The sequence below is a fragment of the Netta rufina genome (genome assembly GCF_964035555.1).
Source record: "Netta rufina genome assembly, chromosome: Z".
In the NCBI taxonomy this organism is placed as follows: domain Eukaryota; kingdom Metazoa; phylum Chordata; class Aves; order Anseriformes; family Anatidae; genus Netta; species Netta rufina.
In genome coordinates this window covers 22730991-22758556 of record NC_140126.1, presented here as the reverse complement: position 1 = coordinate 22758556, position 27566 = coordinate 22730991, and the positions used below count along the sequence as shown (strand labels likewise).

The following is a 27566-nucleotide window of genomic DNA, read 5'->3' as shown; positions in this document are numbered from 1 at the left end:
GCCTCCTCTTTTCTGTTTTCCTGTTTGTGCTGCTTTCTTCAAAGAGTGCTCTTCACCCTGTAAAACACAAACAGTTTAGTCCCTTGCTTACCACTGCTAGCTGCAAATGAAAATGATGCTTGTCTGAAAGGACAAACACTTCACAACTGAAAATACAAGCCAAACATAGGAGGCTGCATCCTGCAACACTACAGATCCTGCTGAGGTACTTTTGAACACCTTCATTGATTTTGAGAATCAAAAGCACAGCATTTGATTCTGCGAGCAATCAGTAACCCCTTAAAGGAGCAGAGTAACCTCGAGCCTCATGGGGAATATCCAGAAGTACCCCCTCCAGTCTGCAGACTTTCCTCTGTCCCCTCCAGAACAATATCACAATGGGACTTGCTTGTGGATCCATGGATGGAAACAGATGCATCCCATCGGAGAGCAGCATCCTTACCATTACTACCTGCCTTTCCTGCTGTGGCTCTTGCAGAACTTTATCTTTGCATACAGCCAGGCAAAAGAGGTATAAAATGCAGCCAGAAACAAAGAAGTGCTTTGATCACTGACAAGACAGAGACAGTGAACATTTTTTCTTACAGACAGCACTCTGTCCCAGACAATGGTAACATTTCTGTGAATATTAGGAAAAAAAAAAAAAAAGTTTTACAGCAGGATATTCTGCTATTTATTCCATAGGATACTTTCAGCCACCCATCAGAAAGACCTCTTAGGTGACAAACCCTAAAGGTCTTTTATATATGAAGTTACCATGTAAACATTTGAGTCTCTTGATATTCCCAGGCACCATACAGAGCCTGAGCCACTTTCTCCCAGAGACAGTGGATGAGTGCCATTGAAATACAATCTTTTGTTCCACTTTCCACAAGCAAAGATGATGGTCTACAATACAACAAAGGCAACCCTTGCCAGCAATTCAGGTTTCTGGGTAGCAATAAACATGACTCATTGCTGAGGGTTGTAAGAGACAAAACCACAGGCTGCTGGGCACCAATTTATTTAAGAAAATCCAGTCTAACTCAACTGTATAGTGGAAAATTGGGCTTCCTCGATTTCTACAGATGCATCAATCATTCTCTGACATGTTCCTTATGCGCATGCAATCAAGATAGCAAGCACTGCCCTATTCTCTAGCTTTATCCTATAGCTATCCATTTCTGTCACTGGTTTTGCAATTACTTTGCTGCCTTTGACTGGCTTGCTCTTTCCCAGACCAACTCAGTCCTGAGCTTTGAATCATTGTCTTACAGCTACTGACTTGCTTGAATCTCAGTCATCTCCCAGCTATGAACCACTCCCCATATTCCCCTGTTATCCAGTTGAGCACAGCCTCATTTTCCATCATTTGCATTGCTTTTAATAGGCAAGTATTAATGTGTCATGGTTAGCTGAACTGGGCAGCACCTTCCTGGCATTTTTACTTTCACCAGAAATCACACCTCTTTTTCTGTTTGGTGAATCACACAAGTCACTTCCTGTCACTACTAGACAATCACTGGCAACAGGACAGCAGACTGTTTTTAAGAGCCATCTCCATGAAAAATATGAAGTATCATTCATCCTCAAACAGTGAATGGGTTTCTGTGTTGGAAAAGAAGAGGGGAGCTGTGGAATTCTTGTGTCATTTGGCAGAAATCTTAGTGATTATAAATGTGTATGACTAGCTGTCCCACATTGCAGCACCCTGTTCTAATTTTAATGTAATTTTTCATTAAATTAATCATATCTTTCTTACCTCTGCGCTGACAGGATTATGAACTGGTTCATTTGTTAGAAGACCTAATTATTGGGGGTTGGATTACACAGAATGGAAAGATTTTCCTAGGTCAGTAGTTATCTCTGCATATCAAAGTGTCCTGGAAATGCTCTAAGCAATATCTTAATAGCTTGTATATGAAACAAATGGATATTAAACGCTGGAGCTTAATGTTTGTTTGTTTGTTTGTGCAATATCTAATGCAAATGAACAGCAGGGAACGCATCTTGCTTCCAGCTTCCAGGACTCTGGTCACTTCATTTTGCCTGCATAAAATGCCCAGCATCACTGACCAAGGCAGACTGCATGATTCTTTTCTTCCTGAAACCATTCTGCCTGACTGTTAATCTCAGATTTGAACCAAATATGTCCTAGGAATCCCCAAGTACTACACAACAGTGCTTGAAAACTCAGGAGGCTGTACCTCTTCTTTATTAAAGAAGATGCAGCAGAGCTGCAGGTAAGAAAATCAAAGGTGTTAGCACTCATGATCCTTAAAGATCCCATATCCTTTTCTCCTGGGAGTGCATAGAGCTGCAACTGCAGAGCCACTGGGCAGCAGCACAGAGCACTGCACACTATAGGATGGCTCCAGCAGAGGCAAAGCTTGTACTGGGGACACACAAAAAGGCACAGGACCTGGCAGAACAAGTGTCTCTGAATCTGAGCAGCTTGGCTAAGCACAGCTGCCCATTTCCTCCATTTTAACACACCCATAAATGCAGCTGGATGAATAGTGGACTTATGTGATGGTATATCAGGTGAGCTGTAAAGGGTTCTGCAAAGCAGCACTGCTTGCCAATCTGAGTGTCTAGCTCATGTTCTGTACAAGGAAATCAATCATAGCCCAAAGGGCTGGATTTCAACTTTGCTTAAAAAAATAAAAATAAAATAAAAATAAAATATACCCCTCTGCTGCATCTTGTGGAGAAGCTGCTGTAGCAGGAACCTCTTTCCCCCTCTGTCACAAGCCTTGCAGCTGCAGACCTGCCTTCTGAGTGACTGCACAAACCGTGCGGGTGCTCTGTGCAAGTCACACACTCACCACATAGAAGTGATGCCTCAGGTGCCCAGTCCCAGAGTTTTTTTGTCCTTAGTGAAGCACTGACACTCACAAAATCAAAGGCAGTGATTTTGTTAAAAGGAAGGCTGCACTCCTGAACTGTGTCTGACTCACTGCTCTGAAAGTCAGTGTCTGAAGAGACTGCTAGATGAGATTTAGGCACCAAAGCTCTTCCTAGAGCTCTCCACGAACCATCAGCAAAGAATAAAATCATCACCATAGCACAGAGAATGTAAGTGACCTTCACTATCTGTCTTCTCTGCAATAAGGCCAAGCCTAAAACAATCTTTCAAAAGCTCTTTCAGGTCATTACCGTGCCTTTCAGGAAGGCATGGTAAGTACCCTTTTCTCAAGTGATCTGTACAAAATATGACACATTGTTTTTCAGGGAGTTTTCCTAATAGCTTTTCATACCAGGGCTGTCTGAGATGAAAAGTGAAGTGGAGGATTAGGCTTGCTAAATCAGTAAACTGCTCTCTGATGCATTTGTTCTATTGCTGCTATAGAAGCCAGCAAACTAACTGAATTACATTTTTTTTTTTTTTTTAAACTGTAAATTCTATTGCTGGCAGCTTCTGGTTAGACAAACTACCCTGGAGACGGTGTAGCACAGCTTCCTCTTTGCATGAAATTCACAGGAACATCATGTGCAAAACACAAAACAGCAATTTTCAGGAAATAAAACTTTCTGATATTTCTCATTATTCTTATCATATATACATACTGCTGTGTCTGCTTTTGTTGCAGTAATTTTATCAAGATTCATATTCACCACAGTTGCACTGCTTCTTGGTACAACAAATGCTTGCAGTAGCCCTGCTTCTTGGTACAACAAATGCTTTCAGTAGCCAGCTGCTAACTAACTTCTTTGCATGAGAGACCTCTTGATATCAGCAAACATAAACGTCACAGTTGTCTTTTCCAGTGGATAGCCTGTGCCTATCAGAGGGTAGTTAACACTACCCAGCACCCTCAAGGGGGAGGAGGAGATGTCTGAATCTGATAACCAGACAAAACACACTGCAGCTAAACCAGAGGACCAACCACCTATGGTGTCAGTCACCCCCACAGTCAAGGCAAAACAATGGAAGTGGAAGTCAGCTCGTTTAGTAAGGGAAGAAGCTCCTGCTAGAAGTTCTGTGAGGGAGAAGTGGAAAAGGCAGGCAGCTCTAATGCAGAGCCATCACAAAGAGAGGAGGAAGAAGAGACAGAAATCATAAATGAATCAGAAACCACTCGATCCCTATCCCTGAGTGAGTTATGAGATGTACAAAGGGATTTCAGTCATCACCCAGGTGAGCACATTCTCACCTGGCTGCTTCAATGCTGGGACAGTGGGGCCAGTAGCCAGGAACTAGAAGGCAAAGAAGCCAAGCAGTTGGGATCCCTCTTTAGAGAAAGGGTCACTGACAGAGAAGTGGGGAGAGGGGTGCAGGTTCTTAGCCTCTGGAGGTGATTCCTGTCAGGCTTGAAGGAAAGCTGTCCCTTCAAGGAAGATACTGTATATCAACTAGGCAAGTGGACCACCATGGAGAAAGAGCTCCAGCACATGAGGGAATTAGCAGTGCTGGAGATGGTTTATAGTGATTTGGGCAATGACCAGACACCCAAGGATCCCAATGAAGTCCAGTGCACATGCTCCATGTGGCAGAAGTTTGTACAGAGTGCACCATCATCACACACCAGCACGCTGACAGCGATGAATTGGAGTGATAGGATGGGACCAGCAGTGAATCTTGTGTCCAGTCTGGCAATACAGAGAAAATCTGTCTGTTCCCCTACAGGCCTGCATCTTGGCTGTTGAGAAACTGTCCTAGCCGGTCCACCACCTTGAAGGACATACTTCTTCCTCCTCACCAATGTGTACCTGCGCCTCAGCTATTAAAAGTCAGCATTTGTCTGCTCAGGGGTGGGGTGGTTTCACCATGCTGGGCAGCTGAACTCCACCACAAGATGGTTGTCAGATTGCCTGGTGTTAACCAGCCAAGTGGCTTCTGGTAAATTCACGCCCCAGTGTTTCCATGTCCCAGCACCCAATACCCATAGCATAGTCTTTAACAGTGCATTATACCTCTGAAACTTTCAAGAGGCTTGTGGGTGATAGGCATGTGATAGGCCCATTCAGTGGCGTGCCTCTTGGCCCAGGAGGTGACAAGATTGTTTTGAAGTGACTCCCACTGTCAGACTCAAAACAGTTGCTCTGTTTCCATTGTTGTAGCCACCCCCACAGAGTGTTTGCCACCATCCAGTATATATAGAGTACTCAGCATATACAGTACTGGCCACTTTTCCCATTATGCAATTTTTAAGGCTGATTGGATAGCTTTCACTTCTGCAAACCAACTCAACTCACTGTTCCCTTCCTAGCTTCCATGACTTGCTGTGTGGGAATCCACACAGCAGCTTTCCACTTCTGATAGTTTCCTACTACACAGCAGGATCCATCAGTGAACAAAACGTAGTGCTTTTCATCTTCTGGCAACTCATTATATACATGGTGGTGCCTCTTTGGCACAAGTCACCTCTTCAGCTGATATTCCAAAATCGCTGCCTTCTGGCCAGTCCATTATCTCTTCCAGGATTCCTGAGCAGCTGGGTTTCCCCATTCAAGCCTGTTATGTAACTAATGCTGCTGACTTACTCCACATCATGTCAGTTGCATGATGTATAGAAGGCATTGCCACTTTGAACAACCAATGTAACACAGGTAGCCGTGGTGCTAAGAGGAGCTATGCTTCTGTACCAACAAACTCTGAAGCAGCTTGAACAGCCTCATACACTGTTAGTATCTCCTTTTCAGCTGGGGTGTACTGGGCTTCTGATCCTCAATACCCCCTCTCCAGAAATCCAGAAGTCAACCTTGAGTTTCTCCTGGGGTTTTCTGCTGGAGGCTCCAGGTGAGGCCATGCTCCCCAGCTGCAGTGTAAAGCATGTTTTGCACAGCTGGTGCTGTTTGGGCGGTCCCAAGGGCTACCGCACGAGCTATTTCCTGTTTAGTCTTTTCAAAGGTTGTTGTTGCTCAGGGCCCTGCTTGAAATAGTTCCTCTTTTGAGTTGCTCAATATAGAGGGCTCACAAACTGACTGTAGCCTGGAACATGCATTCTTCTGAACTCCACAAGACCTAGGAAAGCTTGTGTTTTCTTTAGGCTAGCTGGTGGAGACAAAGCTGTCATGTTGTTGATCACATCCGTGGTGTTCTGACAATGTCCATCCTGCTACTTTACCAAGAACGTTTTACCTGCCAATCGGAAGAACTGGATTTCTAGTGCAGGTTCCTTGATCTTACTTTGCTCTATGGCAAAACCAACTTTCAGAAGGAATTGGACTATTTTCTTCCCTTTCTCAAAAACTTCTTCTGCTGTATGGCCCCACATGATTATGTCATCAATGTACTGCAGGTGTTCAAGAGCTTCCTTCATAAAATCATTAAGGTTGGAAGAGACCTATAAGATCATCTGGTCCAACCATCACCCTACTACTAATATCACCCACTATACCATGTCCCTAAGCGCCAGGTCCAATCTTTCTTTAAGCACCCCCAGGGATGGTGACACCATGCAACCTGTTCCAATGCCTGACTACTGTTTCTGAGAAGAAATTTCTCCTAATTTCCAACCTAAACCTCCTCTGGCACAACTTGAGACCATTCTCTCTAGTCCTATTGCTGGTTATCTGTAAGAAAAGGCCAACCCGCAGCTCCCCACAACCTTCTTTCAGGTAATTGTAGAGAGCAGTAAGGTCTCCCCTGAGCTTCCTCTTCTCCAGACTGAACAACCTCAGTTCCCTCAGGCACTCCTCACAGGACTTGTGTTCCAGGCCCTTCACCAGTTTCGTAGCCCTTCTCTGGACATGCTCCAGGGCCTTGATGTCCTTCTTGTGCTGAGGGGCCCAAAGCTGAACACAGCACTCGAGGTGCGGCCTCACCAGAGCTGAGTACAGGGGGACGATCACCTCCCTGGTCCTTCTGGCTGCACTATACACAAGCCAGGATGCCATTGGCCTTCTTGGCCACCTGGGCACACTGCCAGCTTGTGTTCAGGTGAGCATTGATAAGCACCCCCAGGTCCTTTTCTTTTGCAGAGCTTTTCAGCCACTCTGCCCCAAGCCTGTAGCATTGCATGGGATTGTTGTGGCCAAAGTGCAGGACCCAGCTTTTAGTCATACTGAACTTCATCCCATTGGCCTCTGCCCATTGATCCAATCTGTCCAAGTCCCTCTGCAGGGCCTTCGTACCCTCCTGCAGGTCAACACTTCCCCCAACTTGGTGTCATCTGCAAGCTTACTGAGGGTGCTCTCAATTCCCTCATCCAAATGATCAACAAAGATATTAAAGAGGATGGGTCCCAACACCAACCCCTGGGGAATATCGTGAATGATTGCCAGCTGGATTTCACTCCATTCACTGCTACTCTACATTACTACACAGCAATCACATCTGCCAACTTCCATAGTACCCTTGGGTGGATCCCTTCTGACCTCATGGACATGTGACAGGAGCAGCAGGTCTCTAACTGTTTCCACCTGAACTGTGGGAAGGTTCTTCTGCTCCCCATGCCAGACTTCCAGGTTGTGAGGCTGAGTACCCCAAGGAAAAGTGGTCTGACTAGTAAAGACAGATGTAAAGGAGGCATTAAGAACCTCAGCCTTTTCCTTATCCTCAGTAGTCATGTTTCCATCTGCGTCCAGTAAAGGATGGAGATTCTCTATGGCCCTCCTCTTACTGTTAATATATTTGTAAAAACATTTTTTGTTATCCTTAACAAAGTGGTCAGGTTGAGCTTGTGCTGGGCTTCAGCCTTCCTGATTTTTTCTTTGCATATGCTGGCAACTTCCTTGTACTCTCCATGAATTGCCTATCCCTCCTTCCACTGGACATAGATTCTCTTTTTCTCCAGAATACACAACAAAAGTTCTGTGTTCAGTCATGCTGGTCTTCTCCACTGTCTCATCTTACAGCACACAGGGACAGCCTACTTCTGCACCTTTCAGACTTCCTGCTTGAGGAGCATCCAACCTTTCTGGACTCCTCTACCCTTCAGGACTGCCCCCCAAGGGACCCTCCCTACCGGAGTCCTGACCGATTCAAAGTCTGCCCACTGGAAATCCAAGGTAGCAGTTTTACTGACAACCCCTCTTGACTTCACCAAGAATAGAGAACTCTGTCATTTTGTGGTCATTCTGCCTGAGACAGCTTCCTACCACCACATCTCCCACCAGTCCTTCTCTGTTCATGAACAGCAGGTCTAGTGGGGCACCCCCCATGGTAGGCTCACTAACCATCTGAGTCAGAAAGCTGTCTTCTGTGCACTCCAGGAACCTCCTAGCCTGCTTCCTCAGGGCTGTATTGTATTTCCAGCATGTCTGGGAAGTTAAAGTGCCCCATAAGAACAAGTGCTGGCAATTGCATGACTTCTGCCAGCTGCTTGCAGAATGCCTCATCTGTCTCTTCATCCTGGTTTGGTGGTCTGTAATAGATCCCAAACAGAATGTCCACATTGTTGGCCATCCAGTGATTCCAACTGCTGTTTGCAAATTGATGACAATGGGAATCCAGTGATGCAAATAACAAAATAAATGTGAAAATTGGCCCACGTACCTAACCAAACGTGGATTTGTAACTGCCATTTGGAACCAGGCATGCTGGGTGCTGGGTTCTACAACCCTCAGGGTCCCTGTGACATGTCGCTTGTCAGCTGGATTGGCCACAGAGGGGTTGTGAGCCGTTTTGCCATTGTCTCGTTCACAATAGTAGGTGAGACTTCTCCTCCATATGTGCCCATGGCGGGGGGAGGAGAGGAGGGATGTGGATGGAGTGGATGAGGGCAGTGGGGGTGCTGCAGGGATTCTGGGGAGGAGTAGAGGGTGCCAAGGGCCTGAAAGCACTGCTTTTGCTTCCTGCCACAGGGGGACACGGTGGCAATGTGCTGCAGGTATGGTGGGATGACACAGCTCTACTGGATCCTGTGAGTACTGAATCCACACGAGCAAGTGCTCCATCTCCTCCTGGTACATCAAGGCACCGCTATGCTGACTGCACCAGGGTAACAAGTGGCCAGGACCCCAGGTACTTCACTGGCCAGGGAGCAGACTCTCTGGCTGGCTGGCTGGGGACCAACTCTGGCTGGCTGGCAGGGGAGCAGACTCTCTGGCTGGCCGGCTGGGCAGTGCGTTCTCTGGCTGGCTGGCAAGGGAGCAGACTCTCTGGCTGGCTGGCTGGGCAGTACATCCTCTGGCTGGCTGGGGACCACACTCTCTGGTTGGCTTGCCAGGGAGAAGACGGTCTGGCTGGCTGGTCAAGGAGCACACTGTCTGGCTTGCTGCGGAGCACATTCTCTGGCTGGCTGGCTGGGGAGCAGATTCTCTGGCTGGCTGGTTGGGGAGAACTTAATATTTCCAGTTAAATCAATAAAATGTTTAAATAAAAATAAACTACGGTTAAAAAAAAAAAAAACTGAAAATAAATAAAATAAAATAAAATAAAATAAAATAAAATAAAATAAAATAAAATAAAATAAAATAAAATAAAATAAAATAAAATAAAATAAATACATTAACCAATACAATTAATAATAAATCACGTACTCTTTAGTGCTTTTTTTGTTTTCTTTACTACTCAGAATAAAATGATTTTGTTGGTATAGATAGGTTCACCATTTCAGATATACTGGCTGTGGAGCTCTTTCTCTGGCTGTCTCGTGGGGGAGCAGACTCTCTGGCAGGCTGGCTCAGAAGCACTAAATATTTCCAGAGAAATCAATGCCATGAATTAATAAAATATTAACAAAAAATAAATGGAAATAAAAACTTTTGAATAATACCATAATTATATAAAATACTCTAGTAATTTCTCTGTGTTCTTTATGAAAAAGGAATAAAATGGAATTTGTCAGTTCAAGGACGTGCTGGATGGGGTGCATGTTTTGTGGCTGGCTGACTGGGGAACATGAAGGTGACCGGTATGGTAAGGTCTGGCTGGTTGACTTGGGCTTTTTTAAAACATGACATAAATATGAGAATATTATTAACAGGAATCTATTTTCACAGTAAGGACTGGAATCATAATTTAAAATTACAAGTAAAATCCTACTTTAAATCAATGACAAATATAGATATATGTATGTATTTGGTGTGTGTGTGTGGTTTGTTCATTTATTTATTTATTTATTTTTATCGTATGGTTTTGGCAGGTAGCATGAGGTTATATATTGTGCTGCAGTTGAACCATATATTAACTAGAATTAAATAAGTAGTATGTTAAACAGCCACCTGTATACAAGCTTTCATAGAAAAACCTGCCATATTGGATGTATGATTATTTTATAAAAGTTGTCCTCTTTATTATGTGGGGTGATTTAGTAGTGGTTATTAAAGCACCCCTGTCTTTTAGGAGTTAACCCAGCTTTCTCTTCTATTGGGAGTAATCTGTCAAGGAGGACAGTGGCAGTATTCTTGCTCTGTGAAATATCTTTTGCCAAATGTTGCTCTAGGAGACACTTTCATCAGGCTTTTTAAGCTCATCCATTGTTTTGCATAATGTACAGGGAAGATAGATACCAGCACAGATTGCACCTGTGGCCCAGCTGCTGGGCCTGTCATGGGGGTTGGAGGAGCCATGGGTCTTGTCATGGTGGTTGGAGTGGCAGCAGGGCCTGTCACAGTGGCAGCAGGGCCTGTCATTGTGGTGTCAGGGCCTGTCACTGTGGTAGTAGCAGCAGGAGGGCCAGTCGGAGGGCCTGGAGTGGCTGCAGGGCTGTTGCTGACCTTGGATTAGTGTTGAGTGCAGCTCAGTTGGCATGGACCAGGCCCCAACACGTTGCAGTGACTTGTATCTCTCTGGAATTGCCCAAGTGACAGCATACATTTTGCAAATATTTTACTAGTTTTTCAGGATTTTGTACTTGTTCAGGGGTGAAATTGCAAAACACTGGAGGTGCCCACTGTCATAGGTACTTGTCCATGCTCTACAACACCCGCCGCTCCCAACTTTGCTGCCTCAGTGGACCTGTGGGTGGTGGTCTTAAATAGTCGATAAACAAGGAACAAAACCAGAAACACATTCCAGAGACATAGCATAGGATGTTCAAAATTCTTAAGGGCTATTGTGGCTAGCGTGGAGGAGAAGAGGAAAGGGAAGTGCTCCATCTCCTCCTAGTACATCAAGGCACTGCTATGTGAACTGCACCAGCATAATGAGTGGCCAGGACCCCAGGCACTTGACTCCTTGTGTGACCATACTACTGGGAAATAGGAATAATTTAAATGACTCTATGAATGGCTGTCAGGGGAGCAGACTTTCTGACTGGCTGGCTGGGCACTGACTCTCCCTCTGCCTGGCTGGGGACCGACTCTCTCTGGATGGCTGTGGACTGACTCTTTTTTGTGGCTGGCTGGCTGAGGAGCACATTCTCTGCCTGGCGGGCTGGGGAACAGATTTGCTGGCTGGCTGACTGGCTGGGGAGCACATTCTCTGGCTGGCTGGCTGAGGAGCAATAAATACTTTAATGTAGATGAACACAGAGAATAAATAAATATAAAATATAAAACAATAAAAATAATAACTATGATATTAAATAAAAAACATTTGATCAATAAAGTAATAAATCAAATATTATTTAATATTTTGTACACGTTATTCATTAAATAATAATTAAATGGAATTTGTCCATGCAAGTAGTTTCACAGTTTAAAGATGTGCTTTCTGGTTGGGAATGTGAAGGTCACAGGTTTGAGGTAAGTCCAGCCACTTGACTAATATATATATATATTTTAACATTAAATAAATACAACAATATATTAAGCCAGAAGTTTCTACATAAGAACTGGAATAATTCTACAATTAAAGAAAAAATAAAAATAAAATCCATGGTGAAACTTCTGTTTTTTTGTTTGTTTGATTGTTTGTTTTTTTACTGTGTGTTTTTGGCATGTAGCTATAATTGAGTGCACCTTCAGCAACTTTGCCGATGTCACCAAGCTGTGTGGTGCAGTCACATGCTGGAGGGACGGAGTGCCATCCAGTGGGACCTGTATAGGCTTGAGAGGTGGGCACATGTGAACTTCATGAACACATTCTGTCTGGGGAGCACATTCTCAGGCTGGCTGGCTGGAAAGCAATAAATATTTCCAGAGAGATTAATACAATGAAAAAAAAAAATAAAATAGAAAATAAAACAGAAATAATAAGTGATAAAAGGATGGAAAATAAAATCATTCAACCAATAAAATAAATTATCAAGTACTATTTACTATTTTGCTTGTGTTCTTTATTAAATAGTAATAAAATGTAATTTGTCAGTGTGACTACTTTGACAGTTTAAAGATGTGCTGCCTCGCTGGGAACATACTCTTTGGCTGTTACCACACATTGATAACAAGAAGAAAACTAAGGAAAATGTGGGCCCATTGCTGAATGGAAGGGTGCCCTTGTGACTAAGGATACAGAGAAGGCAGAGTTACCAAATGCCTTCTCTGCTTCAGTCTTTACTGCTACAGCCAGCCCTGAGGAATCCCAGACCCTTGGGACATGAGGGAAACTCTGGAGAAAGGCAGACTTTCTCTTGGCTGGGGAGGATCGGGTTAGAGACCATTTAGGCAAACATCATATTCACAAACCCATGGGCCCAGATGGGACGCACTCACAAGCACTGAGGGAACTGGCAGATGTTATCGGTACGCCACTACCCAACAGCTTTGAAAGGTTGTGGAGAACAGGGGTGATGCCAGAGGTCTGAAAGAAAGCCGATGTCACGCCAGCCTTCAAAAAGGGCAAGAAGGAGGACTCAGGGAACTACAGGCCAGTCACCCTGCCTCCATCCCTGGACAGGTGATGGAACAGCTCATCCTGGAGGTCTTCTCTAATCATGTAGAGGAAAAGGTGATCAAGAGCAGTCAGTGTGCATTCCCCAAGGGCAAATCATGCTTAACCCATCTGAGAGCCTTCTGTGATGGAATGACTGGCTGGGTAGATGAGGGGAGAGCAATGGCTGTTGTCCGCCTTGACTTCAGCAAGGCTTTTGACACTGTCTCCCACAACATCGTGACAGGTAAGCTCAGGAATCGTGTGTTAGGAGAGTGGGCAGTGAGGTGCATTGAGAACTGCCTGGATGGCAGAGCTCAGAGGGCTGTGATCAGCAGCACAGTCTGGCTGGAGGCCTGTAGCTAATGGTGTCCCCGGGGGGGGTCGGTACTTGGTCAGTACTGGGTCAAGTACTGGTCAGTACTCGTCTGTGGCCTGGATGGAGGGACAGAGTGCAGAATTCCCAGCAGGTCAAGGGAGGTGATCCTGCCCCTCTGCTCAGCCCGTGTGAGACCCCACCTGGAGTATTGTGTCTAGTTCTGGGCTCCCCAAGAGGGACATGGAGCTCTTGGACAGAGGAGCTCTGATTAAACTCTTAATCTGTTCTGCCACTGATGATTAGCATACATTAATTCCAGTGCTATCTTCTGCTAACTACTAGCCTCATGAAAAGGTTGGAATTAAAAGATAGCTCTTACCCTTGAGTCCCACAGTCATGGTATTCCCCAAGTGGGACTTTACCAGCATATAGACACATAACCCATAGGGAAAGGAAGACTAAGCTTTGGTCTGAAGGGATTACTTTAGCATAACAAATCAGAATGGCTCAGAATCCCTTGCTCTGTACAAAGCCTTTTACCTCCATGCTGTGGTAACAGCACTGAGTTTCTTTGGGTGCTTTTTTTCTTTCTTTTTCTTCTTTCTTTTTCTATTTTTTTTCCCAACAAGCTCTAAACTACAGAGTTGTCACTTCTCTAAATTATTATCAATCCCAAATAGCTCTTCTTTGTTCCAGTGGACTACAAAACATCTTTTTTCTTTACTCTGGAAAAGACTGTATTTCAGAAGCAACCACTTTCCATTACAACACTTAGTGGACATAACAATGGTTCAGCTCCTCCAAATGTGGTGGACAAATGCAGGAATTTCAAATGCTCTTCCCCATTCCTTTCTGTAATACATACCTTTTTTACTACTGGCCTCCAAGGGAAGGAAGGTCTAAAGAAATATAAGTTACATCTGGTTTGTCAGCAGAAGAGCAACAACCTCTCTGTCATTACATCACAGATCTGCAGAGGTGCAGAATGGGTTCCTCAATCAGTGAGCAGATCTTTGGATGAGGAAAGGTAGTTGTACCTTTTAGGTAATAAGAACACAGCTAATGTGTATAAATGCAGATGAGTAAGCTGAAAGTAAACTGATGAAAAGATGAGCAAATCACCATTAGGAAATTACTTTGGCTATAATTTCATTAGTTGTCTAAATACAGTTGCTAGGATCTGCCTGTGCAGTGTAAACAGCTGTAGCAGGCTTTAATGCATTTGCTATCTTACTTGCATTCCCTGACTGACCTCATGTTCACCAGTCCTGCTGGCCCCGGATTCTGAAGCATAAAATAACATTTATTATAACCAAGCTCAGCCTTCATAAAGTCCACTATTCAGCCACTCTGTGCTCACAAGCAGCACAAGAACTGCTCTGTGGGCTTCGTGGTGGTTGCATGACAATTATGTAGGCTAGAAAGAAAAGCACAAAATAAACAATAGACAGGTCAAATAAGGACAGAAAGCCCCTAATCAGGATCTATGCACACACAGATGCGCACATACAGAGGGATTTCCATATCCGTCTATTTATACCCATCTATATTAACCATCTGAACATACTGATCAGAGTTGTTTTATTTATTTTATTTTAATACTATGAGAGGAAGTTGGTATAAAGCAATCAGAGAAGGATTCTCAGAGTGACCTATCTGGGCTGCAGACATTTGCAAAGCTGATGGCAAAAGCATGATTCATTTTTATAAATTACTGAACAAAAACCAACTTTCTGTATCCAGAAGTAAGTACCATATTGGTAACTGCTGTACCATGTACCATACATATGCTTACATATTGAAAAGCTATGTGCCAATCAGCAAGTCAAATATTTACTTATGGCAGAGAGGTAGTAAGGACAAATGTACACCTATACAGACTTACAAAGTATTTACCAGCAGCTTACTTCCCACTAGAAAAAAACTGCTTGTTTGTCATTTGTTGGTAGCTTACTCCACAAGAATCATGTAAACTTTTCATACTAAAACTGACACCAAGTCTCAGAATTTCAGTACATGCTCTGAACACTCTGGTTCTGTGCATGCTGGGTGGGTAGCTAAGTCCAAACTCTTAGCTCCTGTTCATATTGCTTCCTTATTCATCTTAGACCACAGGTTTAAAGACTATGACAAGGAAGTTTTCCATCTGTCCATCAAAGGCAGCACACACCTGAGTAATTCATTCATCATTGGTTTTACAGGGTCAAGTGGTGTCACAGACAGGCTCCAAAGCAGAACTTACCTAGGTGCAGGTGCAAAAGAGTGCCACAGAGGACAAGTCAAAAGGGAAAGATTAGAGAAAGAGACAGCAGAAGAAGGAATATATTTTGGAGGTTATTTGAAGACTTTATATATGCCATCAAGTTATTAGTATTTGGTAAAACCCTGCCTTGAGACTTGTTTGCATAACTTTCATTAGCACTTCTGTTCTTCTAAACATTTTGCAAACATTAACTAACCAATAACAAACATTAACTAACCAATTAACTTCCAACACTATGCTATGTATTACCATGACTAGAAGTATCCTCACTGAAAAATTAGGAAAATGTTTAATCTGAAAGTTTTTCATATTCAGTCAACAAGAAAAATCTTTAAAGATTTTTTTTCCCCACCCAAAGGGAAGTAAATATGGTTGCAGAACAAATAACTTAATCAGGAGTCCAGTATTCTGTAGAACAGCAGTTTCAGCAGATATTTTCTGACAAGTTTACTAGTAACTCACGCAAAGCCTCACAGTAATTCAATACCAAGCTCAGAGCTTTGCTTCAAATCAAAATGTAATTGAATTCTACTGTCATTATTTAAATGTCTTTGTCATAACAGAACACAGACGAAATTCACTTTTGCATACCTTTAGAGTTCTTTTCCAGAGATATTGTGCATCTGTGATACGTGGTCTCTTCTTTGTCATGGTATCGCTCACATTTTGGTCTCACTCCTGGTTGCTTGCAGTATGCAAAACACAGAACTGCATGAATTTCCATCTTTGTTTGGATATGGGGTGGGACAACAACGAAAGCAATACTGCTTCAAGAATGGCTCAGTTAAGCATCATGAAGTCAACATACATAAAATTGCACAATTTTGGCTATATCTGGGCCCTCAGACTATTTCTTTACATACATATCTAGGAAGGAGATAAGGCCTTAGGCATGTGATTATTGCACTGGCCGAGATCTTAAATTGGAGATTATCTTAGATAACATGAACTTTTCAAAGCAGTAGAAGTTATAATGGAAAAATACTGGCAGAAACTGAAACAACAAAACGCATAATGAAAAAAGAAAACCTTCTAGCCCTTCAGATCTTATTTGTAATTCACAGGCTGCTCCCCACCACCTCTCCCCTGCCATCACTTTTCACCCTGCAGCATCATCAGTGCCAGATATCCCTTGCTACACCCAGCCTCCCCAGCTGGCTTCTCCAGCCCTCCTCTCCAGCTAAGTTCTCCCAGCTCCCACTGTTTGGGTCTGGCAGGGCTGTGTCGAGGGGACACATCCCTCCTGATCTCCCTACCATAACCCCTCTCCAGTACCCTCTCCAGCACTGCCACCAGCCCCAGAAGATACTGTTGTCTTCATAAAATAGCCCCTGCTCCCAGAACAGCGTCTAAAAACTGGTTGTTGTTGTTGTTTTCTTTTTGCCTGTTTAATTATGAAACAAACATTTCATAAATGTAGGGTTATGTAGTTTGTCCCAAGTTGTTCAGTCCAATGCAGCTGCAGAACCATGGTCTACTGATGAGCATTCTTATTGCTTTAATAAAACAAAAATGAATAAACTAATAATAATAATAATAATAATAATAATAATAATAATAATAATAATAATGAGAGTCATTAAATATTTAAGATTTTTAGAAGCAGTGTAACACTGATTTGCTGTAGAGGCCTTTCTTGATGTTGGAAAACAAGGAGAAAACAGTCTGTGTGCAGAAAATATGCCCATCACAGGAGCTGCAAGGAGCCAGGAGACATCTCACTTGGGGAACAGAAAAAACTGTTTAATGACTGTCAAGAATTATACTCCTCAGAAATCCTTTCAGTAAGCCCCATTCTGTAATTTTTTTAGATTAGCCTGGTGGCAGGAATGGGACTCCAGTGGAGGCAAGAAGCAGTGAGGATAAACACTGTGAAGCCTGACACAGGAGTCAGCTGGGAGAAACAGCAATTGCTGTACACCAAGGAGCATTCAGGGTGCAACCATGCAGCACTGGCACCGTTTCATTAACCTCCATTTGCAGATGTTTTTCAGTAATGCGTGGCCTACTAAAATCTTCATCTTGACTTTGAGGATGGGTTTTCATCACTGACCATTGACTTTGCTTGTACACTTGTATGCTAGGGCTCTGAGTTGATGCAATCTTACAGAATAACATCTTTGATTAGGCTGATGGCTTCTTACTGATGCAGCAGTTTCTATCTGTGGTGTACAGATGACCTTCTTCTCCACTGCCTATCCTCCTTCCTAATGAGAATAAACCGCATAAAGATAAACCGTGTTAAATAGGTGTAACTACTCCTATGAATAGGGCTTCAGGTGCTTCAACAAGAGCAGAATAATTCAAGATAGCCATTTTTACATGTAGGTCATCACTGGTGCTAATTAATGCAAGGGTCCTTTATGTTTGTAATGGTCAGTATGAGCAATTCATACTTCCACTTGAATTTAGCTGTGGTTTCTATGACTTTATCTGTAGACAAATCTAATGAATCAAATCATCAAATGAAACCTGTCTGCTGCATAGTGCAGACCATGAAAAATTGGAGTAATGCCTACTTCAAGCCTTCAAGTAAGCATTACTATTTAACTAGCAATGTCTCCAAATTACACCGTATTAAACATGTTCTTCAGTAATTTGTTCCAAAGCCAAATTCCCTTTCTGAAAAAGAGTCATAATTTGAATTTTATTGCTAATATCTGGCATTGTGGTCCAGCCACTGGACCTTCACTAAATTTCTGTCTGCTAGATTAAGCACTGTTGTAGTAGCTGATTTGTTCACTTTCTGCATTTATGACCCAAGATCAAGTTGCTTTTTGCCTAGGGTTAAAAAAAAAAAAAAAAAAATTAAAAAAAAAAAAAAAAGAGAGAGAGAGAAAGAGAAAGAGAGAGGAAAAAAAAAAAAAAAAGAAAGAAAGAAAAAGAAAAAAAAATAATGCAGGTATCTCCATCTATCAGAAGCACTGACATAACTTCTTTTTGTCTGCCTTCCCTTCTCTTTAGGTGTTGTTTTAATTTTATCTGGTCAATCACTCATCCATAACTCATTTTCTATTAAAGATTCAGCACACTGTTCATCTGCATCAGCAGGGTCAACTGCACTGATTAACAAGGAGACACATATGGATTTGGTTTTCCACAGAAATCACAAAAAGGAAGAACATGATCAAATGGTTGATCACAACAACAGACTCAATAGAAAATATCCCACAAAGATTTTTTAGGAGTTTTTACCCAGCAGACAGAGGAAACAAAACCAAATACGCTTGTAGGAAGGCTTTGGGAACAGTTTGTTGTAAAGCAATTCTAATCACACGGGGCTGGATTCAGCAGCTCCACAACAGTGGCTTCAAATGAGGACCTACTAGGATGACCTACTGTGTCCATTCATAAAATGTATGTGCAGAGACTTTAAGTAAATTTTCATTTAAGAAAGCTGTGAGGAAGAATTCCTGGATTACAAACTTCAGCTAATGAATACCACAATACCACATACCACATACAATTAGCTGACTGATTTCAAAAATTATAATGCTGATATGCTCTAAGGAATTGAAAGAGAGGCAGTGTTTCCTCCACTGGCTGAATGGGCTGACTCCTGCTCCAGCTTGGTTTGTTGAGGCAGCCCCATTCTTGGGAAGGTGTGTTGTCTGATCTCTTGTGTGCAGATGGCCAGAGGCTTTTCTATTTAATTCTCTCGTTATTTTTCTCTGCCATATAGCAAGGCTGGAATTGAAGGCCTGGCAAAGAAATAAACCATCTAAACATGCTCATTGTTTTGCAGAACATCTCTGTTCTGCAAAGAAGAGGGATGAAGCTTTATCAACTGCTGGCATTCACATTCCAGTTAAGAAAAATCTTGGAAATAAGAATGCTTTTTGAAAACATTAGTGGAAATATAGCAGTCAGAGAAGTAAGTCTCCAACAAGCTGCATGTAATGCAACTGCATGCATTTTATCCTTGTCCAGTCCCAGCATCATCCATTTCTTCAATAACTTGGAACAAATTTTTTAACCAACTGTTTTTCCCTCTTTTCTGATGATGTACATAATCATACTCCTTCGGATGCATCTTCTTGACACAGTTTTTTTATGTGTAGCTCTGCCTGTACCAAGCAGAATCTGGGGGCAAGAGAAAGAGGTTGTTTGGCTTACAAACAGAGGATTACTTTCTCTTGAAACACAAGCAGAATAAAATTTGGGTAATCTCCTGGTGATGGAAGCTCATAAGTGTTGTACTTGTTCAGGCCCAGAGTAGCTGAACACATGCATATATCCTGCCCATTAAATGGAAATTCAGCCATGCCATATGTTGATTTTATTGAGAGCCCTTAGACCTGTTGTTGGACAGAAAGCCAGTTCTGGACTCCAAAGAAGTTTAGAATAAATGAAAAGCAAAAACTAATTGATATGCTGATCTTAAGGCCACAAAGGATCTGGGTTGCATTATTAATCAGCAAGAAAATACCATAGGAAACAAAAGCAAGTATAATATCTCTTGGAGAAAATAAAAATATGATGCCATCAATTCTGTCATTTAAAACTCTTTCAGGATAAAGACTTTTCTGCTAAATGAATGGTCTTACAATTTGTCTACAGCAAATTTTTCCATGTATCAGATGAGATTGGCAGAGGACCTTTGGAGGCCATTTGGTCCAACCTCCCTGCTCAAGCAGGGACACCCAGAGCAGGTTGTCCAGGATCATGTCTTGGTGGCTTTTGAAGATTTCCAAGGATGGAGACTCTGCAAGCTGTGCCAGTACTCCATCACCCACACAGTAAAGTGCCTCCTGATATTCACAGGGAACCTCCTGTGTTTTAATTTGTGACCATTGTCTCTTGTCCTGCCACTGGGCACCATTTCTTTTTTGCACCATCCCTTCAAGTGTTTACAGACATGGATAAGATCTCCCTGAGCCTTCTCTTTTCCAGGCTGAACAGTCCCAGCTCTCTTCCTGTCCTCACAGGAAAGGTGCTACAGTCTCTTCATGATCTTGGTAGCCCTATGCTGGACTCTCTCCAGTATGTCCAGGTCTCTCTTGGACTGAGGATGGAGGTGTTTGTCCTTACTTCCTAAACCTACTAGCAATTTAGTGCTAAAATATTTGCAGGTAGACAATCCAACTGTATGATTTTCAGTTCCTGTCGTGTTTGTGAATAAATGGTGACTTGAACCTCTATGGTCTATGATGCAGTTGTTCTCATTTCCCAGCTGTGGTGGTAATAATGCCACCTGCCGCATCTCATTGTACTCTCTAATTTCCTTCTCATTGCCCCAGGTAAAGCTTGGACTTGCCATCTTTTCAGTCTGAGAGAACAAACTCAGGCATTGAAAAGAGGCTCAGCAATAGAAAAGCTGCTGCTTTTAATTAAATCACAATGAAGTCTCTAATTGTAGCCCAGGGAAGAGTCTTTTAAATAAACTCAAAAGTGTTATAGCAAACACTTGAGATGCAAGGTTGAAGTCCATCACAAATTTTTCGCATTAGCACATTGTTTAAATTGATTTCTACAGATAATGCAGAAAACATCATTAAAAACCACCGACCTGCCTTGAGCAAAAAAACACAGGCTCTTTCTTCAGCCCTTTCTGATGAAATACTACAATATTCTAAGTAATTTTGTTAAAATATAGTCAAGCTGCAGTAAACTTTCAAGATTTTTCAAAGCACACTTTTTACAAGAATAGAGGCTGATATGAGCTCTGGGCATTTTCTCCTAAATTACCTTAATTTTCAAAATATACTAATGCAAGTCTTGCATGCCTTGATCAAAGATGGCAGCAGAAACCATGCTATAGGCAAGCATTTCCACTTAAGCAAATCTCTACTAAGACACGTATGTGGCAGCTCTGTAGCAAAAAGACGTATTTTCCCTGTCTCCCTTTTCAATATACCTTCTGACTCCTTTCTGCCTCGGCTGAGAAAATTTCCAGTCCAGAGTGTCACGGCTTTTCCTTTCTCCCCTTTCTAATGAGGATTGCTGCTCTAAGGATTAGTGTACTTTAGCCATAGGAAACTCCAGGAGTCTGATAGTCTTGAAAAAAAGGATCAGAATAGTACTCAACTGTTGGCTTGAAAGACTGAACAGTGCTGAGGTACTTCCAGTGAAGATTTACACCTCATTACTAATGGATCACAATGTTCTGCAATAGGATTTCTATGTAAATGGGAACTACCACACCAAGAAATAAGCACATTCTATAAAAACTTCAAATACACACAGATATTGTACCTGAACTAAAAATTGAGGTCATGCTGTAAATATGCATTCATGTGGCTCTTAAACTCCGTATTTGCTAACCCAAAAATGTTTTTATAATGTTTATACATTCTGATTCCAATGTCATGGTAGTGACACAGCAGTCACAGAAATGCTTAACAGACCAAGTGTATTTTAATTACAGTTATAGGTTGGGTGTCTAGTTTCTAATGTTTCTCTTCCAATCCTTTTATTCCAACATCAAAGAAAACATGTAGTGAGGCATTTATGTTTGTATATATTATCTTCCTGATTCCATGTCCAGCCTAATAAAATCATTAGTGAGATAAGTTGTAAAAATGTTGTCCCCACAGTGTATTAGTTCTTTTTCTTGTTCCCTTAACTTTTTTATTTTAGGACACATTTAGCATCTTTACTGTTTCCAGACACTAAATAAAAACAGTGGGCTGTTTTTGGACCTGTACTGGCAGCCAGGAACAACACTAGTGCCCTGCATACACATCCTTGCTGCACAGGAAAATTAGGTTAACTGATAGTCCAAGTGCTCCAAGTGCTCCATGTGATCAGCACTGGGCAGGATGAGTGGCAGAAAGACAGTGTGGGATATCCTGAACAAAACAAAGACAGAGGCATCAACATGGTATCTACATTGCTAATAGCAATGTCAAACAAAACAAAACAAAACAAAACAAAACCATCAACAACAGCAAAAACTAGATAATATTATTCAAAAGTTAAGGAACTTATATTTTGTCCATTTTTGAACCTGGAAACACTGGGACATGTTGTGCCAGGGGCTGCATTAGATGATTTTCCAGCCAGAAAGATCCTGTGATTTTGAGAACTGCCTTTCTACAGATTTGGTTGGCCTTTAAGTCACATTCAGAAAATAGGCATCTTTATAATTCCGTAGTAAATTTGCATTCCATGAAGTTGCAACTATGCAAACTTGTACCTTCTCAGCTATCAAACATACCACTGTACTGGATGATGCTTCCTTACACTGTCATCTTTATTACCTGCAAAGCACACACTGCCTTATTTCAGACTAGTTATATTAAAGATATCACTCAACCCAATTCAGTAAAAGTAGTGCAAAATTGCACATTGGTTAAAATTATTGACTTCAGCTAAGTTTAACATGCTGGTCTGTTTGGTTTATCAATTTATGACAGAGCAAACCATTCAAATACAAACTGGGATGTGTGTATGTCCATACATATAAATAAAAAATCAGTTTAACTACATAAAAAAGTAAATAAATATATCATTAAACATAAATTTATGTGTATAGAAGGCTAAGACATGTTCTTCTGGCATCCTAACATTCTCTTTTATTAACCTTTTTCCATGTGGAATCCTCTACTTTTATATATAAGTACTGATGTATGAATCTGTACATACCACCAATGTCTCATATTCTACAAAATTTCTATAACCCCAGTCAAGTCAGAACAGCCCTGGGCAGACATGGTAAATCACCAAAATAACAAACACACACTTTAAAAATAATCCCCATTTATTTGAGAAACAGTACATCAAAGAGATACTTGACCTGCACACACACAAAACTTCATCAATGGTTTTGATCAGCAATTACTATTGTGCAAACAACCCACCTCAGACATCATCCATACATTTGTAAGTGCTTAACAAGGTAGTAGAGCATTGTTGTTCCCATTTTACAGCTGGAACAGAAAAGTCAGATGACTCGTCTGAGAACTCATAGGAAATCAGTGTCACAAATGGGGGAAAAGGCCCACGACTATTGACTCAAACCCAACCTCAAGCCACAAACAAGCTGACCAGGATTGCACTTAGAAACAAAATCCCAGACCAAGGAATGACTTGGTTCCTTCAACTCAAAGAAGAAACAAAGTTTTCTCGTGGGTACAGGGCATGATCATTATTGTGGCATCTCATGGGTGCCTTTCACAAGAGCCAGGTGCATAGAAATGGGACAGTAACACAGAGAAAGCTAGACTGCGGAGTCCTCTGGAACCGCCAAAACTGAGCTGGTGGCACAGCAACATTGCAGAGAATCCCCCAAAATGCCAAGGGGCATTTCTTAGCCACAAGAGTCCTGCACTGACCAAGGTTTCCCTCAGCGTGTGGTGTGGCAGCCCAGCTGAGAGGAAGCCACCCGACCCCTTTGCTACCAGCAGGCCTGACATGGGCCTTGGGAAGCATGGGTGGCCTGAAGGATGGCTGCTATAACTCTGAACTGCTCTAAAGTACAGACATCAGCCTGGGGTCATGGCAGTGTGAGGCTGTAAGACTTGCACAGAAAGCCACTTCTACACAGGGCCTGCATTTCTGCAGCATGGCTGTTCTGATGATTGCTGCTGGATGTAGCGTGTTTTGTGTTTCCGCATAGCACCACACTACTCAGTGTTAATTAAAAATAGCAGTTGTTATCCACCACGTGTAAAAATACTGTCCCAGAAGGACTGGGATTTCACAGGAGGATATTTCTATTGGCAGGGATAGATATGAAGGCAGACATCTTTTGGCATGGGTATCTACTTTTAAGGGCTGCCATTAGGACAAACCCTTGCTACCCTTGAAGAGGAGTAGTGCATTATTCCCGCATGTTCACAGAGGCTGTTTTCAATCCACCACCACCCACTCCACATGTGTGGCACAGCCCCTGAACACACACTCCACAGAAAGAAAGACAACGCGCAGATGAGCTGGGAGAAGGAAACAATGCCAAGTGCAATGTGGTGTCCAAGGATTTCTTCTCCTTGTGTCATCCAGCCACATTCACGTTACAGAGAGTTCTGCTCGCTCCCTCAGAGGGGGAGTTTGGGGCTTCAGGCTGGCTGGGGAGGCCACATGGCTCATGTGGTGTCGCGTTCTCTTGGCTTTGTCTGTGAGCTGGGCACTTCCACTTTTCCTGAGGTAGCAGATATAGAGGTCTTTGATTCACACCTTAATGAAAAACAAAAATGAAGGAAAAGGGGAAGGGCAAACAGGCACGGCGGGGTTCCTTAAGAAAGACACAAACACGCTTGATGATAAACATTTCTGGAATATTCCATCAGGATAGTGCCAGAGTCTCCAAAAGCAAACCTTAACCTTCCAAAATCACCTTGAAGAACAGTAACAGGATCGTTGTAGCAAGTTACAAAATGGTGAACCAGAGACACATGACTTTTCATAAATAGGTGGCCAGGTACACGTCTCCCCAGGGCCCTGGCCCTTGTGCAGAAGGAGCAGTTCTCCTGGCAGCCTCCTGCAGCAGGTCAGGGCAGAACTCCAGGCCCCTTGCTGTAGCAGTACACAATACTGAGAGCAGGGAGAGCGGTACTGCTATAGCGAGGTATTCACAGAACTTATACGCAGAAAATATTTGTCAGAGGACAAATAAACCCACTCTTTCTGTTGCTCTGCCAGTTTTTCTGCCAAACATTTTATCAGGACGGGGTCTACTTTGGAGTCAAACTTATTGGCAAACCAATGCCCATAATTCATAAGCCATCGTAATTCTGCAGCCCCGTAGATACAGACGCTGCGAAGGTGGGTACCAGTGCATGGAGGATATAAATGTTCTTCAAGATAATTCCATTTCACCAATCGAGTTTTGCTCTGAAGGTCTGTGATGTCCTGGGTTGACCTCGAAATTTCCCCAGGCACCCCAGGAACACGTACAAGAGTGGCCCAGAAATGTTCATCCGGAGAGTAGGTATCCCTTGACCAATCAAAAAAATCTTTTGCAAGAGAGCTTCTGAGGGTGTACTGAATAAAAGCTCGACTTAAAACAAAATAGGCACTGCCTACAAACACCTCAATATTATGAGGTGGTGGGTTCTTGGAAATGTTGGTTTTCACAGGCATCTGCATGTATTCGTAAGGCACTTTCATAAGTTCATAGTGATAAGTAAATCGTTCTCTTTTGCTGCTGCTTGGCTTTACAGTTTCCAGCATGTTTCCCCCATTGAGTTTCTTCAATTCAGCGACCAACTGGAAATTTGACCTCAAAGGGAAATCTTGGCCACACAAGTTAATAACATACTTCCAGGGAACTGTAGAGTCCATCAGATCAGACAAACAATTGAAATCTGCTTGCAGCCTCGAAATATGTGCGTAGTCCACTGTCTCCAGTTTTGATGCAATGAAAATATTGGGGAAACATTTAGCTAGATTGTTCATTGCAGATTTGAAGCTTTTTGTTGCTTTTTGGTCATAATGGATGCAGTATATATTTTGATGACTGTACAGTGAATGTATGAGCCTTTCTACCATTACTGCATCTTTGTGAACAACCAAAGAATAGGCTAATGGAAAATTCTCTTCCTCTGGAGAAACAGGTTTTAGGTGGTATTTCCTAAGTGTGCGATAAATGTGGCAATCATTCGTCATTGCTATGATATCTGCATCATCTAAATCGATTATATCTTTTCTTCTTATCTCTAAACTCTTGCCAATTTCTTGGGGATCTTGTTCATATATAGATGAACAATTAATTTCATACTGAAAGTGATTTCTAAGGTAGGAATACCTGTTTCTAACATAAGAAGAAGTGCTCAAGAAGTGCTCAACCAAATAAATGCCCTTAGATGGAAAAAAATGTCTTTCAACATGGAGGAGTTTCAGGAGTGCAATCACCCACCCCGTGAAACACAGAATCAGAATCTTCCTTCTTGTGGGACATCTATAGGGACACTTATGCCTCTTCATTCTGTAAGAAAACAGAGATAAATTGACATTTTACAATAGGAACAATGCATCAGAAGCAATTACAGCTTTTGACAAAAACAGGAGCTCACTGGTCTGGCTACAGCAGAAGCATCACCTTTCTCTTTAATCATCACATTAATTTAAGGACAGATTTTGCCACAATAATAGGCAACGATTTTATTACCTTTAACTATCTGATTGAAAGCGATAAAACAACTCTGATTTCAGATAATAACCAGCTAGATAAGTGTGTTGGAATAAGACTCCTATTGTTTATTTTTCAGAGCTCTTTTCTTCATTTGAGTCATAAACTGAGGTACAGCAACCCCTGCATTGGCAGAAACATGACTGTCCTCTAAACGAGTAGAGGAAAGTGTATTTTCCCAGGTAACTCCAGGTAATTCACTGGGTGTGGCAAGAGACTCTCTCATGAGTCTGCAAAGAATGCATGTTTAACAACTTTCTGTATTTAAAAATTAAAAAATAATAAAATAAATAAATTAATTAATAAATCTGAAAGTTTTAAAATTCAGTCAGAGCATCCTCATTGTCTTTGACACTAGGGTTGGCCAATGAAAAGGTCCAGAGGGAAATGGATTTCCTTCCTCCCCTCCCAGCAGGATATGTCCAAAGTCCTCCCTACATCCAGATTCCTTCTTGAAAATACTGCTAATCCTCCCTGAAAAAAGACAGATGAAGACGATATTTCCATCCACTGGAGGGAGCGTATAATACAGCCTTTGAAGGCAGGAGGGACAGCGGTGGGAAGCAGAGCATCTCTCCTGTTCTTTGCTGTGTGATTCAACCTCAGCTGTGACTGCAAAGGCACAGCCACAGCCTTTTTTTTTTGAAACAGGGTGTGCAATATCATTTATGTGAAGCAACTTAACAACTGAGGTATTACTGCAGTGAAAGCTAAACACAATGATCCTGTTTCCATATATTTTTGCCTTACCAGTTGAGTGCAAGCAGCATTATTGTTATCCCTGAACTAAAATTAGACCAGGGTCCACATCCAGGTGCAGCATTAGTTTAAACTCTATTTTCTCGCTACATTGAACCATTCATGCAGAACAGCTCCCAGCAATTTCTTTCAAGAATAAGCTGTTCCAGAATGCCTCAGAGTGAAGGCATCAGACAAGCTATTGAAACTTTGCATGTGCAGTCAGCTGAAGGGTGCACATAACCTGCTGTAAACATTGTGCAGTGCTGTAACAAGGACAGAAAGGCTTCAGTTCAGAACAGAAACAACACAGTCTTTTTGCAAACCAATGAGATGATTTGGGAGGATTGTTACATAGTGCCATGACAGGAAGTTTTCTGAACAGTGACCAGCTTTTCTGTATGTCTTCCCACAAAGTCCTCTCCCTCCCTCCCCCTTGTTAGGCACAAGACAGGGAACATGGTTGAAGTACTGTGTGCTCTCTTGTTCCTGAAGCTGTGCAGCAGGTGATGATGCCATAGCAAAACAGCTCCCAGTCATTCCCAGAATTAAA

The 27566-nt window shown here is 42.3% G+C and overlaps 1 protein-coding gene across 1 annotated transcript; it reads right to left on the bottom strand.

Annotated features, from left to right (window-relative positions):
* Positions 1–24702: 24702 nt before the first annotated feature.
* Positions 24703–26070, bottom strand: GCNT4 (glucosaminyl (N-acetyl) transferase 4; the record flags this gene model as incomplete). The annotated part of the gene is made up of 1 exon (XM_084304569.1): positions 24703–26070. One exon carries the CDS (start codon positions 26068–26070, stop codon positions 24703–24705), a length of 1368 nt encoding a protein of 455 aa, XP_084160695.1.
* Positions 26071–27566: the final 1496 nt, after the last annotated feature.